This window comes from Hylaeus volcanicus, chromosome 1, assembly GCF_026283585.1.
Source record: "Hylaeus volcanicus isolate JK05 chromosome 1, UHH_iyHylVolc1.0_haploid, whole genome shotgun sequence".
Taxonomy (NCBI): domain Eukaryota; kingdom Metazoa; phylum Arthropoda; class Insecta; order Hymenoptera; family Colletidae; genus Hylaeus; species Hylaeus volcanicus.
The window spans coordinates 14632199-14648763 of NC_071976.1; the positions used below are offsets into that span (position 1 = coordinate 14632199).

The window sequence follows — 16565 nt, forward strand, 5'->3', positions numbered from 1 at the left end:
AAGTATACCTTTGTATCAAAAACCTAGGTTTTCAGGAGACGCAAAAAACTAAAAATTTCTATTTCCCGTTCGATTATCGTTATAAATGTTATCAAATCGTATTTAATTTTATCAAAATCGATTAAAACAATTCTTTTTCGGAAATTTACTGTCTTCTTTACCCTAGAAAACAGTACTCTATGGCTGTGACCAAGGTACCGCATCTCCGGTCTTCCGCAAATTTGACTCTCGTTGTTTTCTCTTCGAGAAAGTTGTCAGTTGTATTTCTTTATATTTTTTATAGTTTTATGGCGTTCTTTTTACTAAGTTCGTGTCATCGAACTTTTTTTGTGAGAAGAAAAGAAATTTTATATACAAAAAGTTCCATTTTTTTTTTTTCAAAAATTTTGGTTACCGCTTCTAGTGCTCTAAATTAAATTTTCCTTGCGTATGATTGTTCAGAATCGCTTAAATTTTAATAAAAAAAAATTTTGTTAAAGTGATTTTTTTTTTATGTTCCAAACCCCTTAATCATTCGTCAAACAGATTTCCCTACAGTTTGCGCTCTCATTAATAGAGATTAGGTGACCTTGTATTACACAGTTCCGAAATCGTTCTAAGAACGACTGTTTCATAATGATTTAAAGACTCTAGTATTCCATTACAAAAACGTTGATAACCCTGATATCTCGTAAAAAAATGACTCCACTAATAATTGTTGTCTAGCATTATAAGTGCTTCTTAAAAATGTTTATGTTTCTCTTGACAAGTTTTTTCATACGGCTATAAATAACAAAGATATTCAAGTTGGAACAAGCTATTGCCCCACCCTGAATAAATTTGTATGTAATTTGTATGTATTGTATTAAATTGAAAAATTCATTTCATCTTTTAATCGACTATCGAAACACCCGTCAGGAACAATCAAACTAAATGCCAAATATCATCAAATTTTCTCCTAGAGATACAGAATGTGTGTATCTGCAGGTTAGCACTTTATGTCTCCCAAACCCAATGGGAGACGTGAAGAATGGTCGAGGAGACGAGAGACGGAGTTACGAAGTAGCCAAACCTTATGGTGAGGGATTATTGAGTGACCTTGAGCGGCCAATATTGTCTGGCCCGAGTTCAGCCCTTTATCGCAAGAGCAACCGACGCGCCAGGGCAAAGGATCAATGGACATCCACCTGTGCTGCAACTGTTGCGATTATTTCAACCGACTAACAACATCAAGGTGACGCGAAGAAGCTTCTCCAGCCAAAGGATCGTTTGTTTTCTAGGTCGAAGACCGCAGACATCGAGAGGATGTTGCACATCTCGAGGCCTGACGCTGGCATGAGCGTTTCACAGCCGAGCAAAACCAGTTCCTCGACTTCCTCGGAGAGCAAAAAGTATACCAAGAGACGTTATACCGATTCGAGGCACCAGACTCGTCACATCCCTGATTCTGACACCCTGGCAGGGAAAACCACGTCGTCGAGTGGTTCCTCGTCCTCTGCAGCGATGTCCTCCTCATCCTCGTTAACTGGAGCTCAAAATCAACGCGCCGGGGCGCAGCCAGTCTGGAAACGACGGGAACTCATTTCCAGCGCGCCCAAGGACAGAGAAAGATACTTCTGAACAGGGATTTCTCATCGATGATCGGATCGAATGTCGGGAGGACCTCTTTTGGTTCTTCCTTAGCAAAGGAAGATTACCGAAAAATATTCTAATGCGACTTTCAGTCGCTCATTCATATACAAAAGCGCTAAAATCTTTACGCAACCAGAGATCGGCGAAATCCTTACCTGGATAACTTTTTCAACTAACGAAACAAAAACAAATTTTTATCTTTGCTGGTTGTTGAAAACAAAAAGGGGATGAAGTGTAATGGATGAAAAATTGTTCCTTTCGACTTTTTTGCATTTCTTAATATTTTAAAGTCCTCTGAACCGAAGAATTAAAAAAAACAAACGACATAAACTAAATTTCTTTATGAGTGCACGTGTATATGTATGTTGGTGTTTGTTTTGCTTTATATTTTAGGAGTAAATTCTCAGAAAATTATGAGATTTAGTATGGCAACCTTTATATCAGGGATGTTAGTGTTGTTCAATTTTTTTATTAAATTCTGTATGTATGTAGGTATATAATGGGGGTCTGATTGGATATTGTATCTCAGGAATGGTTTGTCAGAAAATTATGAACTTTGCAAACAGGGATCAAACAAATTTTGTTTTCTTTCATCCGTTATTCATCGAGTTAAAATTAGAATATGCTTCATACAATGATTTCTCTCCCAGCGAATAAATAAAAATCTGACTGTTCGATCGGATAAACGTTTTTCTAATCCAATAGATTTTCGCCCAATTCTGGATGCTGAAACATAAGACAAAAAAGATTGAAAAAATAAAACGATTACGTGAAAAGTCACATGAGCCACACATGTTGGCGATATGCATTTTATATATCGGAGATTCTTTATTGGACTTCATAGATTCTACGATACTTATACAAATCTCGATACTTCTAACAATTTTCCTAGTTTTTCTACAATTCTCGAGATTTTACTGTGTTGTCATTACGTTAAACACAGTTTCGCTACAGGTATTTTCATGACTAATAGACTAAACATCTCTAGACTTACGTTCAAACACACGCAAAGTCAATCAAGGAGTTGTACGAACATTTATACATTGTATTCAATACATTTTTACAATTTAATAGTCTAACATGCTGCTCTAAACAAGTAGAGGATAATTTAGAACATTGTTTTTCAATGTAGGAGATGTAACTTTAAAAGTGTAGGAGGGGGGGATATATATACTAGGTATATATATAATATATATACTACTACAATAATATATATACTAAAGATCCCCAATCACACAATCGAAAATATTACAAATTTTAGTACTTCATTGAAATTATTTAAGATTCTTGTGGCTTGTAATCCATACTTTATCGTTTTATAAATTGATCTAACCCAACACTTCAACCATTTATCTACTACTTTACAATTATAAACAACTTTGACTTCTTTTCAGAAGCTAAACATAATTTAGGTTATAGAGAGTTCAAAACAAACTAAAATAATAGCAATTATTGAAAAACTATTTATCTAAGAATAGAGTTGAAGGAATATACAGTGGATGTACAAAGTATTCGTACACCGATCAATTTCCAAAAAAACTATGTGAAATTGTGATTTATTAACTTTTTTTTTATAAACAGTGATATTCTACATATTCTTGGAAATCTCTAGAATAGATACAGTACGAAAAGATTAGTTATTTTGTATAAATGAGAAATCAACAAGAAAAAACAATAAATCGATAGAAATACAGAAGCAATAAGCAATAATCGTACAAGTATTAAATTTTTAAAACTTCATTTAAAAAAAAAAACGAAATTTACATTACTTTATAAATAATTAATACTTCGTGAGATTTCCTTTTGATTTTATAATTACTAGATAGGCATTAAATGAACTATCATAAATGTCGATGTTATTCGGGGTGGGATCTTCTTTCATTCCATTATTGGAGCATTTTTTAAGTCTTTTTTTTACTGGGAATTTAATATTTTCTAATTCCCACGAAGCAATAAACTGATGTGCTTATGTTACAAATTCTACTGTAAATTGTTCGTCATAAGAACCGTGCTGAATACTTATTGCTTCTATATTTCTACCAATTTTTCGTATTTTCTTGTTAATTTCGCAAATTATATAAACTAGTAATTGTTGTTTGAACTGTATTCTAGAAATTTCGGAGAATATGTAGAATATCATTAATTATAAAAAAAAGAAGTTAATAAACTACAATTTTACATAAAATTTTTTTGGGAAATTGATCAGTGTACGAATACATTCTACACCCACTGTATGATTTAGAAGAATAATCAAATATTACGAGCAAAACGAAGACACTATTTTTCCAATTTATGAAAGTCTTAAAAGCACTAATAACGTATAGACTGGCACTGAAGATGGTCCAAACGTACATTCGATTCGATCGTTGAAGTCTCCACAAAAGCATAGTTACTGCCGATCAGGCGTGGCCTGGCAAAGTGTTCCTCGACACGTTTTCTCGCAGTTGAGAAACCGTATGTTCGGTTATCGTGGGGTGTCTGTTGGTTCCTAGACTACCGTCCTCGCGCTCGCAAAGATCTCTGTGACGAAACGCACGATAACCCTCTCTGCTCTCCTGTAATTTTCGTCGGGATTACCGTATATAGAGGGTGTCCCGGGTTTCCATGAACAAACTTGGGGAACATATCCTACAAGTGGAAACAAAGAAAAAGTATTATTTGAAGTTTGTTTAGAAACGCTTTATTACAAAGTTATAAGAAAATGAAGCTAGTATTTATCTTATTTGTCTATAGTATCTGGTATGTATTAGGTTGTCCCAAAAGTTTCTTTCGCTTTATTAATAAGTAATACAGGCACAATAGTTTATGTTTTATGTTACATTACTGAATTGTGCACGATTCATTTTGCTCCATTACTGTTACAACATGAATATCTATGAAATTAGATTGTCTATTTATATAAACACGACCACATATAATAAAATAATTGAGTGCAACTCGCGAAAGAAACTTTCGGGACAACCTCATACATAAATGCAGTAGGCACGGATGAATTCTTTTCCATTACGGATATTATGGACAGACGAAGCAACTTTTACAAGATAGGACATATTCAATTTTCATAATTATCATCTATGCCTCCACAAAAATCCATATTCCACGCGACAAATTTTCAACACGAGTTTCGGTGTAATGTTTGGATGGATATGATTAACGACCAGTTTATCGGCCCTTTCTTTCTGCCTGGCAGATTGAATCGACTGCTTTTTCAAAAATTCTTATCGAACGATTTACCAATTTTGATAGAAGACGTGCCACTAATGCTTCGACAAAACAGTTGGATATACAGTGAGTGTAGAAAGTATTCGTACACCGATCAATTTCCAAAAAAACTATGTGAAGTTGTAATTTATTAACTACTTTTTTATAAACAATGATATTTTATATATTCTTGGAAATCTCTAGAATGGATACATTACAAAAAAAAAACAGTTATTTATATAATTTGCGAAATTAACAAGAAAAAACATAAATCGATAGAAATATGAAAGCAATAAGTATTCGTACAACTGTTTAATTTTTAAAACTTCACAAAAAAAAAAACGAAATTTACATTAATTTATAAATAATTAATACTTCCTTCGTGGGATTTCCTTTTGATTTTATAATTACTGCTACTCTTTTAGTCATTAAATTACCTAAATGCCGATGTTATTCGGAGTGGGATTTTCTTCCATCTCTCTGTTAGAGCCATTTTTAAAACTACTTTACTAGAAATTGAATGTTTTCTGATTCGTACAAAGCAACAAACTGATGTGTTTATGTTACAAACTCTACTGTAAATGGTTCATCGTAAGAATCGCACAAATACTTATTGCTTCTACATTTCCACCAATTTTTCGTATATTCTTGTTAATTTCGCAAATTATATAAACTAGTAATTGTTGTTTGAACTATATTCTAGAGATTTCCGAGAATATGTAGAATATCATTAATTATAAAAAAAAGGAGTTAATAAACTACAATTTCACAGAAAAGAGTTTTTGGGAAATTGATCGGTGTACGAATACATTCTACTACATCCACTGTAGATAGACGATTGTCCATCACATTATGCCAAGCCAGTTAGAAATTGGTTAAATGAAAATTATGATGACAGGTGGATTGGTCGAGGAGAGCTAGATCTATGGCCTCCAAGATCCCCCGATTTAACTCCTCTCAATTTTTATTTATAGGGAACTTTAAAAGATAAAGTCTACAGTGCAGAAGTTACTTCGTGTGAAGAATTAAAGCAACGGATTAATCCCTCCGTTGCTGAAATGCAACCACAGCTGGGTAAAATACGTATTTTAAATAGTAAATAGTAAATAAATATTTTATTTCGAATCATGCAAGTATTTTTTGAAATAAAATATTTTATTTGTGGTAAGAAATTTTTAAGATAATATTTCAAATAATATTTTATTTGAAAATCACTGAAAATATTTGTACCATAGTTCGGAATATTTTATTTTACTAAATTATAGTGTAAACAAAATATATGTATATATCGAATTGAGTAACTCCTCCTTTTTCGAAGTTGGATACAAAATATATTTATTTTGGTAATCTAAAACGAACGAAGTACTTTTCCTCTGCATTATAAACATACATTCAATGTAGTTCTTCAATGAATACTTCTATTAAGAATCTTCAATAAGAATCTTCATAAAATGAATGATGGAAAGAGATATTCTTCAATCGCAAGAAATCATAATATTTGCAAGAAATAGTTTCTCCATTTGTGTATCGTACATACGCAGTTTATTTTCAAATTAAGAACTATGGAAAGTATTCTATTTTATACTTTATGTTATTAAAATGAAACATATTTTATTTGATATGTTAGATCATCAAAATAAAATATTATATTTGTTGAAATTTTATATCCCATTTGAATACTATTTTATTTGAATTATGAAGAATCTATTATTTGAAATACATTTAAAATATTTATCCTACAAATATTACCCACCTCTGAATGCAACAAAATGAGGAAAAGATTTATTCTGTAATAAGCTCCATAAAAAATCGATGTCAAGTTTGTATTTGCGCCCAAAAACGATATTTTGAAATAATCGGATAGACACGTTTGACCTTTCAATGTTCAGTAAAGTAAAATCCACCGTCATCAATTCTAACTTTATTTGTTTATAACTTTGTAATAAAGCGTTTCGGTGCAAACTTCAAATAAAATTTTTTTCTTATTCCGACTCGTAGGATATGCTCTCCAAGCTTGTCCATTAAAACCTGGGACACCCTGTATACATACTCGAAGCACTTGGGACCGAGTGGGATCTACGCCAGAGAATGTTTACTACCCTTACGTGTTTATTAGTACGGGAAGGAAAACAGAAACATTGATATGTGTCTAAGGATAACATTCTGATGTAGTAGCGACTTCGTTAGCGTCGATTTGTAAATTATTTTTATTACTAGATACGAAGGATTCGCCGTGTCGTGATCGAGCGTTTTATGGAACTAGAGATGGATAGAATTCAATTCCAATATCAGATGACGAATAAACATATTGTACAGCAATTGATTGAAATAAATAGCTAGTAATAATGATATGTTAGTTTTAAGTCATCTAGGTTTGAACTTACTAAAAGGTGATATTCGGTTGATAAGGTAGAATGATCTGTTGGTAGAACTGTGTTATAAATACCGAGTTGGTAGGGCAGAATGTATGCAGGTAATGTAGAACGCCGTTCATAAGTATTACAACCAAGTTGGATGATCCATTACCGGCCGAGTGAACTGCTTTACTGTTCGATTCTTCAATTACGTCTTTTATCAACATTATACTCTATATTTTTATCGAATTTTACCGATAGAATACTCTACCGAATTTTACCTCCTCGCGCTAAGTTCTCAGAACTATGTTTGACATCCGATGACTTTGCTATATCATTGTTACTATAGTTATCGAGGCAAGTTTTTATTCGTTCTACGAGAAAAATAATGTAATTGTATCAAAAATTGACGAAGTAGGAAAAGAAGAATAAAAGTCGGAGAAATGACTCGAAAGTAAGCCCACAAAATATATTATTCTTATGCACAGAGATGTTGGCAAAGGCCGAATATATCATTGCCATTCTCGTGGTGCATAACTTAAAAACAGAAATAAAAGAACAGTATTGTGATTTAGTCACAACGTTTATTTGATTAAATAAACAATCGTGTACTAGGTTTTTGTTCAACGAGCGACGGTTGAAAAGTTTTGACGAGGGCTTTGAAAAGACGACTGTTCACTTTTATTCGTTATTTAATGATTTTATCTAATTGAGAATTTTTCCCATCTCTTGGCAATTGCTACCGGCGAAACCGTGAAATCCTCGATGAGCTAAAACCAAGAACGAAGTCTAGTCTCGAGTCCCTCGGAACTCGCGTCGGGCCACTTTCAATCTCACTAGATCACGTCGTGCCTTCGAGGATGGGGCGAAAGTAATCAATCCTGGGCTACTTTTATGGTTATTGCAGCCAATTAACCGATAGTTGACGATCCAGACGATATCGCACGGGAGATGATCGAATAATCGATTTTATCTCGTCTGTTTCGTTTTTATTTTGTTTTCATTTTTTAATCTATTCTCGCTGGAATACGAATCCGCGCACTGCCGTGAGAGATGCGTGGCTCGAGAGACGCTGTTGTTCGTCGTTTAAGTTTTCTTTTTCAGTCTGTAAGCTAATAAATGAAGGTTAATTTTTTTACCACCACGAGTACCTTATTTCTAGAATCCACAATATTTGGAGCTGTCGTAAGAAGCCATTTATCGATTTATTAATTAATTCATGATTTCATTAAATTACGAGTCACAACTCTTTAGGGACTCGCGATACAATTCATTCTGATAGTTTGATGTGTCAGAATATTTGTTCTCTAAATTATATTGATATATTGGTACGTTTATGGATTATATAGGATGAATTTAAGATGTTCATCAAAATATATAATACATCAATTTTTATTTTATTATACAGCTTTCACAAAATCGAGGATTGTTAGTAATTTAATTTTATGAAAAAGAATCACAGCCGCAGAAAGTTTAAGAAGTTCTGATTTTCAGACTAGGACACATGTGATACTGTACGATAAGAAGAAGACAAAGATATATTTCACTAGCTGGTAGAGCTGGTAGAGGAAACACTAATCAGAAAATAGGTAATGATCGAAAACGATTGACAACGATAAACAACTTATTAGGACAACACCAAATTTAGTAGATTCGTATACTACAAGCCTAATTGCTTATTATTTTCAGAATCTTCTACATCCACTGTCTACGCTAAGTATGAAGACTACAGCAATCATTAAAGACACTATTTGAAACATCCAGATCGTTCTGTAACGGCAAAATGGTAGACTCGTATCTACACTGTCGTATTTTATTTTTTCTATTTATCCAATACAATTGGCGTGATATGTCGCATGAAATCCACGAATACTGGAATATTCAGAATTATATGTTTAGGCCAATCAATAGAACATTTTTGTGTGACAAAAATAGTAACAGCAAACCCATTGTGCAGTTACATAAAAGGAGATGCGTAGATTAATAGGTATATGTTTTTTATCCCCAACTCTGTTCCGTTTTCTTCTTATTTACAATTCAATGATAAAAAATCGTGATTTTTGTCGTTCTTGCTTATAAATTTTAAACTAATGCAACAATATCAATGCTCCAATGAGATAAAATGTAGGCGATGAAAATACCTACAGAATGAGACCTCGAAAGTCTCGATCGGATAATGAGAAACAGAGAAAACTCTGGAAAATCGGAAAATTCGGCGTTTTTTCAAAAATTCGTATCTCCGCCATTTTTTAAATTGAAGCGCTGGCCTTTGGGAACAAGTAGTGATTGATATGTTCTTTATGTGTGCAAAAAGCGGGGATTGTTGGATAAGTGGTTTTCTCACAATCGCAATCAGAATTTTTCAGTTCGCTTTTTTCCATCGGATCTGTATGCGTTATCGTAAGATCGATTTTTATTTTTAAAATAGATTTGAATAGTTGACGTCGTGTACTACAAAACATATATTCTAGTTTTTCGATAGAATGTGATGAGGTATGAGAAAAGCCTTTGTAAACCTACCTTATGTACCTTTCTCCTCGGCTGCCGCTGTGTCCCCCACCACTCGACCGCCATTGAGCGTTCTGCCGTGTTTAGTAAACTTTACAAGGGCTTTTCTCATTTTCGAGGTCTCATTCTGTAGGTATTTTCATCAGCTACATTTTATCTCATTGGAGCATTGATATTGCTGCATTAGTTTAAAATTTATAAGCAAAAAATGAGAAGAATCACGGTTTTTAGCACTACATTGTAAATAACAAGAAATCGGAACAGAGTTGGGAGTGAAAAACATATACCTAGTAATCTACACATCCCCTTTTATGTAATTGCACAATCAGTTTGCTGTTACTATTTTTGTCACAAAAAAGCTGTTTTAATTTTCTACCGATTGGCCTAGTTCTATTAATTATTTTGCCGAGTATCTCGTACTAAGAGGAGAACAACGTCATCTAATCTTAGATGTGGTCTAAACTTTTTTTGGTGATTGTAGACCCTGAAAAAGTTTCGCCGTGTCCAAGGGTTTTTGTCAATGGGCCTCAGGGGGACCAAACAAAAATTCAATGAGTCCAAAAACGAATATTTTAATTTAAATTAATACAACATTAAAATAACACACTGAAATCGATGTGAGAAATTCAGTAAAAATAGTTAACAAACTTAAGAAAAAATATTTCTCAAGTTATCGCGAAAAAAGCGTTTTTGGTACTAACAACATTTGTAAGCAAACTACCCCAGGGAAATATGTTAAAGAAAAAATAACATCATATTCGGCTTCAGCATCCAAAAAAACCTATAGATACCGAATTCCTTGATGATTGTATATTATTATTTTTATTCCCTGTAATGAGCCTGGAGATAACTAAAAACCGTTACTCAAGATTGGCTTGTCAACTTTAAACGTCGATAACTTCCTCAATTCTCACTCGATTTACTCAATAAATATGTCTTTAGAAAGCTCTTTTAAAAGCCAATAAAAGTTATTTAATGCTAAAAAACGCTCAGATGGCTTTATCACCCTCAAAATTTGAGTCAAAGATCACAAACCTTAAAAACACTTGCAAATTTTTTTGAGGCTCTTACATTTTTGTAGCTGGTCTCCGTTTTTTTATGGGTACCTATTATGAAGGTGTACCTTCGGTAAAAGTTTCATCGAATTCCCATACTAAGGTTCTGAAATAAAAAAATAAATAGTTGCAAAAGCCAAAAGTTTCAAGGGATGGGTCCCCCTTGCCGATTTTTCGAGTGAAAAAATTTTATTTTTAGATTTCACCCAAAATATGGTTTCCTACGTTTTTTGGGGCAAGACACGCGATTCTGAAGTCCGTTTTTCGATACAAAAATTTTATCACATGGTTTACTTACAAAACTTTCTTCTTCCTTGGGTTTAAGGCTTTATTTTCGCAAAACTTGCCTACCTACAAGTCGAGTTCAAAATCGTATTTCTCGTCTGAACCGTTGATCGAACGAAACCAATAACTGGAATTGAAAATAAGATGATATACTTAGTATTTGAACACATTTCAAAGTACAGGATGAGTCACCTTTGACTTGTAACGAAAATATCTTCGTTGTTTTTAATGATTGTTTCGGATAGAACTCGAGTGTTGGAAGAATTTAGGCTCCTTTGTAATCGTGTGCCGTTAGGTCGTTAATATTCTTCCTCGGCCGATGCGGAGAAACAGCGAAAGGTGACAATCGTTTACGGCATGCTAGCGAAGCGCGGCTGTTTCGAGTCGATGGCTGATATTGCCGGCAATATTCATCTAGGGGTGACCGTTTACGAGGTCTTTAGAATTTCGCGTAGTCCCGAGCATCGGCGGTCGAGCATGCCGTGGGCTTGGAAAAACCCATGAGTGGCCTGGGGCTTTCCGTGAGACGCCGAGCGACCACCTACCGTTGCTCCGCGATACCGTTAGCGGGGGCGCGGCGAGTGGGGTGCGCGTGAGAGCCGGGACGCCCCGATTGGGCCTTGGTCCCAAAACCAGGGCCAATGAACGCGGCTCTTGGACTCGACGGGGGTGGCACCCAGGGTGAGGAGTGGTGGTGCGAGGTATCTTCGATTGTCACCCGGCGAGGAGAACTCAGATTTCGATTTGTAAAACTCGAAGACGCACGACCGATCAGAGAGAACATCAATCGTTGTACATGTTACGTACAGAGACTTCACTCTATTTCGTTATTTCCATCAAACCTCTCCGCGTACGGCAGCATACATTTCATAAGAATCAACTCCCACTATCGCTTTTCTAACAAAATCTAGAGTACATAAACCGATGCGTTTTGCATCTCGTGGGCTCATTTCTTGAGGACACGTTGAAGTTACGTCGCGCTATATATCTTAAACCCGCGAGGCAAGATCGGGAAGAATCCCCTTCAAGTAAAGTAAAGTAAAGTTCGGGTTATAGTAATCAAGAAGTATCAGACGCCGACACCGTGTTACCTCGTCGCAAGATCGGCTCTTAGTTTAAAAATATAGTTTCGATTCCGCGAAGCTAGAATCTAATCCTTCTCGGTTTTCACGAACGCGGGCAAATGGGGAACGATTACAACGATAAAATAAATGCCTAACAGTAGACTACGTACTGTATGGTTAAAATTTGCTGGAAGGGGACTTGAACCCGATCTTACTAAATTTCCTCGTATAGACAATTCGTAAGAGCACGCACAGACGTGTACAGAACCCTTTCTAGACTTTGACTAGGCCCGATATGCCTTCGTCGTCACCCTTTTTATACCCAAAAATCATAGGCCAAGGGGTGGCCGGAAAGTACATTGCATGATTCCGAGGGACTACGCCCTAGCTTCGCATTGGTCTCGAATTCCAATGCCTACGCGAAGAATACCGGGTGCGCTCATCCGACTCCAAATAAGGAAATTTAGAACGGGAACGTAACAATGGCTTGACCAATCGGAATGAATCCTGTTGCATCTTGTAGAGCATGTTCCCCGGTGATCCTGCTATCAAGCCTTTTTGCGATTTGTCATTTTTTACCCGCCTTTTTACCAAAAAACCGTGATTTTTAGGTATGCTTGCCGATTACGTCGAGATGGCTTGAGGAATCGGAGTGAAACCTCTTGCATCTTGTCGAATATTTCTTCCAGTTGGTTGCGTAAAAGAAACATTTCGTGATTTGTCATTTTTTTCTTTCTTTTTTAAAAAAACAGACAAATTTTGTCTTGCTTCTTACTCCGAGACGGATGGACCAATCAGATTGAAACTTCTTGCATCTGGAAGAGCATTTGCCATTTGGTCCCATAACAAAACATTTGTCCTTAGTTTGTTTTTTACCACTTTATATCACTTTTTATCGCAAAGAGCGTACTATTTCACGTATGTTTGGCCTGAAATCAATGAAATCCCTTACATTTTGCTGCCGTACAGGTTTTCGCGATGATCACATTTCCAAAAATTTATGAATTTTTTACATGTTTATAACTATTGCTATTGCAAAATTCCTTTTCTTTGCTGAAACTCGGCACAGAATTAACCGATCGAGATGGAATTTTCCGCATTTCATGATAGATGAAGTCGTGATGTTCCCATTTGGAAAAATGTATGGACACTTCCATTGCTTGAAACCATTGTTGGTGCAAAATTGCTATGCTCTGGTGTAGCTCAATAAGGAATTTACCAAACGCAATCAATCCTTTCACATGTATTCCTGATAATCCCATTTGCAACAATACAGGGTGTCCCAAAAATGTTGAATGTTCTTGAATGGGGTGTTTTGGGGGTTTTTGTTTCTGGAATATCTCCTTAACGAAGCCTCGAACAACATTTTCGCTAAGAAAAAATTGTTTCAAATCGCCCCACCCCCCGGAACCACCCTTTTCAAGGACCTCCAACGTGTTTGGGTCATCCTATATATTGTTCATAATTATTGTTATTGCATGAAACCTATTGGTTATAGATTGCCTCTAAAAAAAGTGAAATAAAATAATTTTTTGGAAAAAAATTTAACCGATTTCGAAAAAGGTGCAGTGAAAAGCATGAAACAATTTCTAGTTAATGTATATGAATACGCACTAGCTCTAGATATAATTGCTTAAAAGTATGGGAAAATGCAGTGAAAAGTGTGAAATAATTTCTATTTAAACTTCATTGTTATTCACCGTCGTTTGATGAATTTGGTTAAATTATTCAATACATCATATTAAATGCAATGCACATTTTTCGGAGACGGGGCATAATGTAAATTTACCGTCCTAGCGAATTATCGAGGACTGTCTGGATTCCAAAAAGATCGATATACGTCAACACGATTCGCCTGTCTCTCTGACAATGTTGGCCACCACGGAGAGCGACGTGGTACGCAGAGACGTAAACGCCTGGAAATTTTGGCGTCCAAAATGTTCTCCGAAGATGGGAATACGTAGAGCGTCACCGCTGACATACGTCACGTAATCGTCATCGACGCGTGCGAGAAATATGTTACAAAGCTTCGTGCTTCGTCTGTTTCGAACTGCGAGACTTCTTGACTTTCTTGTGATTCACCAGTTTCACATAAAAATCTTTGTTTCCTTTAGACATCGGTATTTTCTTCGTCTGCGAACTGGGAAATTTCTTACGTTAATTTTGTCAACTCGACAAAATTCTGTTCGAGCAAAGATACCGAACAACTACCTACAGACAAAAGTACCAAATTTGGTTTAACTATCTGTCGAAGGAACAAAAAATATGAACTGTAATTATTGCTATTATACGTATTCATATTCATACAGTATTTCCATGGGGAGAGTTTATACATTAGCAGTAATCAATATTGCCCCCCCCCCCCCTCCCCACCAAAAAAGCCCCAAATCTACTCAAACTATATTTCCGTGTACATACTATATACATTAACTATTAATTCCACATAGACAATAAACATGTGTACATTGACAGCATTCAATATTGCCGCCTCTACCAAAAGCTAACCCAAACCGGAATTGAAAATTTTTTCCATCTGCGCCGCCTCCGAAAAATGTGCATTGCATTTAATATGATGTATTGAATAATTTAACCAAATTCATCAAACGACGGTGAATAACAATGAAGTTTAAATAGAAATTGTTTCATGCTTTTCACTGCATTTTCTCATACTTTTAAGCAACTATATCTAGACCTAGTGCGTATTCATATAAATTAACTAGAAATTATTTCATGCTTTTCACTGCACCTTTTTCGAAATCGGTTAAATTTTTTTCCAAAAAATTATTTTATGTAAAATTTTATTTTTGTATATTTAATGATATTAAACACAAACTTTTATTTTTTCACGTTGGATTATGATTTTATAAGAATAACTCCTGTTACGTCCCAGCTCGCCTGAGAGTTTTCCTTCGATGCGGAAAAAACAGATTTTAAAAATCTTGAAAATTAACGAACTTCTCTCTTACGCGTATAAACAATTGCTTGTAAAATTTAAACTATTGAGGCACTAACGAAACGAAAAGCGGTACAAACGGGTACTAACGATTCTAAAGAATCAGAAAGAAACAGATTTCAAAAATCTCAATGTCGAGTGCTGACCATTTTTTGAATTTTTTTCAATTAATTAATTGATGAAGGTACAAACGAAACTATTGAAGGTACGATCAAGTACTAACGAAATACTATCATTTTCTATAAAAAAAAATTAATTTTTGAAAATTCGGGTGCCAAGTTCACATAGCTTGCAATTAAAGAGTTAAAGCTCACCTTATCTATACTTATTATAAGGTCAGGAACAAATTTGAACGAGTTTGATATCCTTGAAGCAGACAACTCGCTGCAATAAAATTGTTCACCTGAAAAATTAGCACAATATGATATAATCGTTAATAATGCAATCTCAGCGATCATAAATTATAGAAACTCCTTTATTATCGATTTCCTCGCATACAGTCTTCGTCACATTGATCGTTACAAAATTTATCGTGACGCGAGCGAACATCACATGGCGAGACAGTCCACTTATTTCGAGTAACAAAGAGATGCAAAAGGTGAAACACGAATTTGACAGCTCCGTGAAGATAAGTTTAAGTCTGCACGTGCGAACGTGCGATTTGAACATCACGAATACTTTCTGTCGTTATTACAACTACATATAAATGGCAAGTCCAAGTTCGCGCAATCGCTTTTCCAGAATCCGTCAATGAACGTTGAATAACCTGAATAAATTCTCTATTTTTCTAGTTCCATGTTCTCTATACCAGAGATGGGCAAAATTTAATTGGAAAAACAAACGACGCTATACAACATTTAATTTTCAACGTTAATTCCATTAGAATATTATTCAGACTGCAATTTTTGTTCGTCAAAAAAGAAATGGGTTTTTATTTATATAAATAATTTATTTTTATAAAATTATTTACTATTATTCAGTAACCAGAACTTTATTCGATACTACAAATAGATTCAATAATTGTTCTGGAATAAATTATCCAACTTAGTCGAAAATATATATGAAAATAAATAATTGTTTATTTTTCACTGGTTACGCAACATCTTCAATTACATGAGTATTTTGCCAATTTCTGCTTTATAGTATTATTTTTTCTAGCTCTACTTTTTCTCATCTTTTACCTTCCGTTTTAAAAAACTACTCGTTTCATTTACATTATTTCGAAATTTTCTTAATCTTTTCAATTTTATTCTTTCGTTAATTAGATATAATTGAAAAGAGCATTGTCCTCAAGTCGAAATCTAATTAAATGCAAAGCACTACTTTCGGTTTGTAGTTAATACTGTTAAAATTGGACAATATTCGAAGAATTTCGAATAAATATTCAATTAAGATAATTCGTTACTCGTAAGCACTTCGATCGATTCATTGACGAATATCGAAGCGATTCGCGTACAGGCCTTGCCCAAAGACACTCACGCAGCTCGTGTGATTTGTTTCGATGAAGAGTGTCGGAATCAACAATAAAAATCAA

The 16565-nt window shown here is 34.7% G+C and overlaps 1 protein-coding gene across 2 annotated transcripts in view; it reads left to right on the forward strand.

Annotated features, from left to right (window-relative positions):
• Positions 1-8307, forward strand: part of LOC128881169 (uncharacterized) — a 90074-nt gene extending 81767 nt beyond the window's left edge. Inside the window, exons 12-13 of one of the 2 annotated variants that reach the window (XR_008458007.1) lie at positions 967-1057; positions 1260-1380. Coding sequence is in view for 1 of the 2 variants with exons in the window: in XM_054131954.1 (XP_053987929.1) it covers positions 1260-1599 (340 nt within the window). In the remaining variant the exon portion in view is untranslated. Of the gene's footprint in view, positions 1-966; positions 1058-1259 lie in introns of both variants that reach the window. The other variant, XM_054131954.1, reaches the window with a different exon arrangement.
• Positions 8308-16565: the final 8258 nt, after the last annotated feature.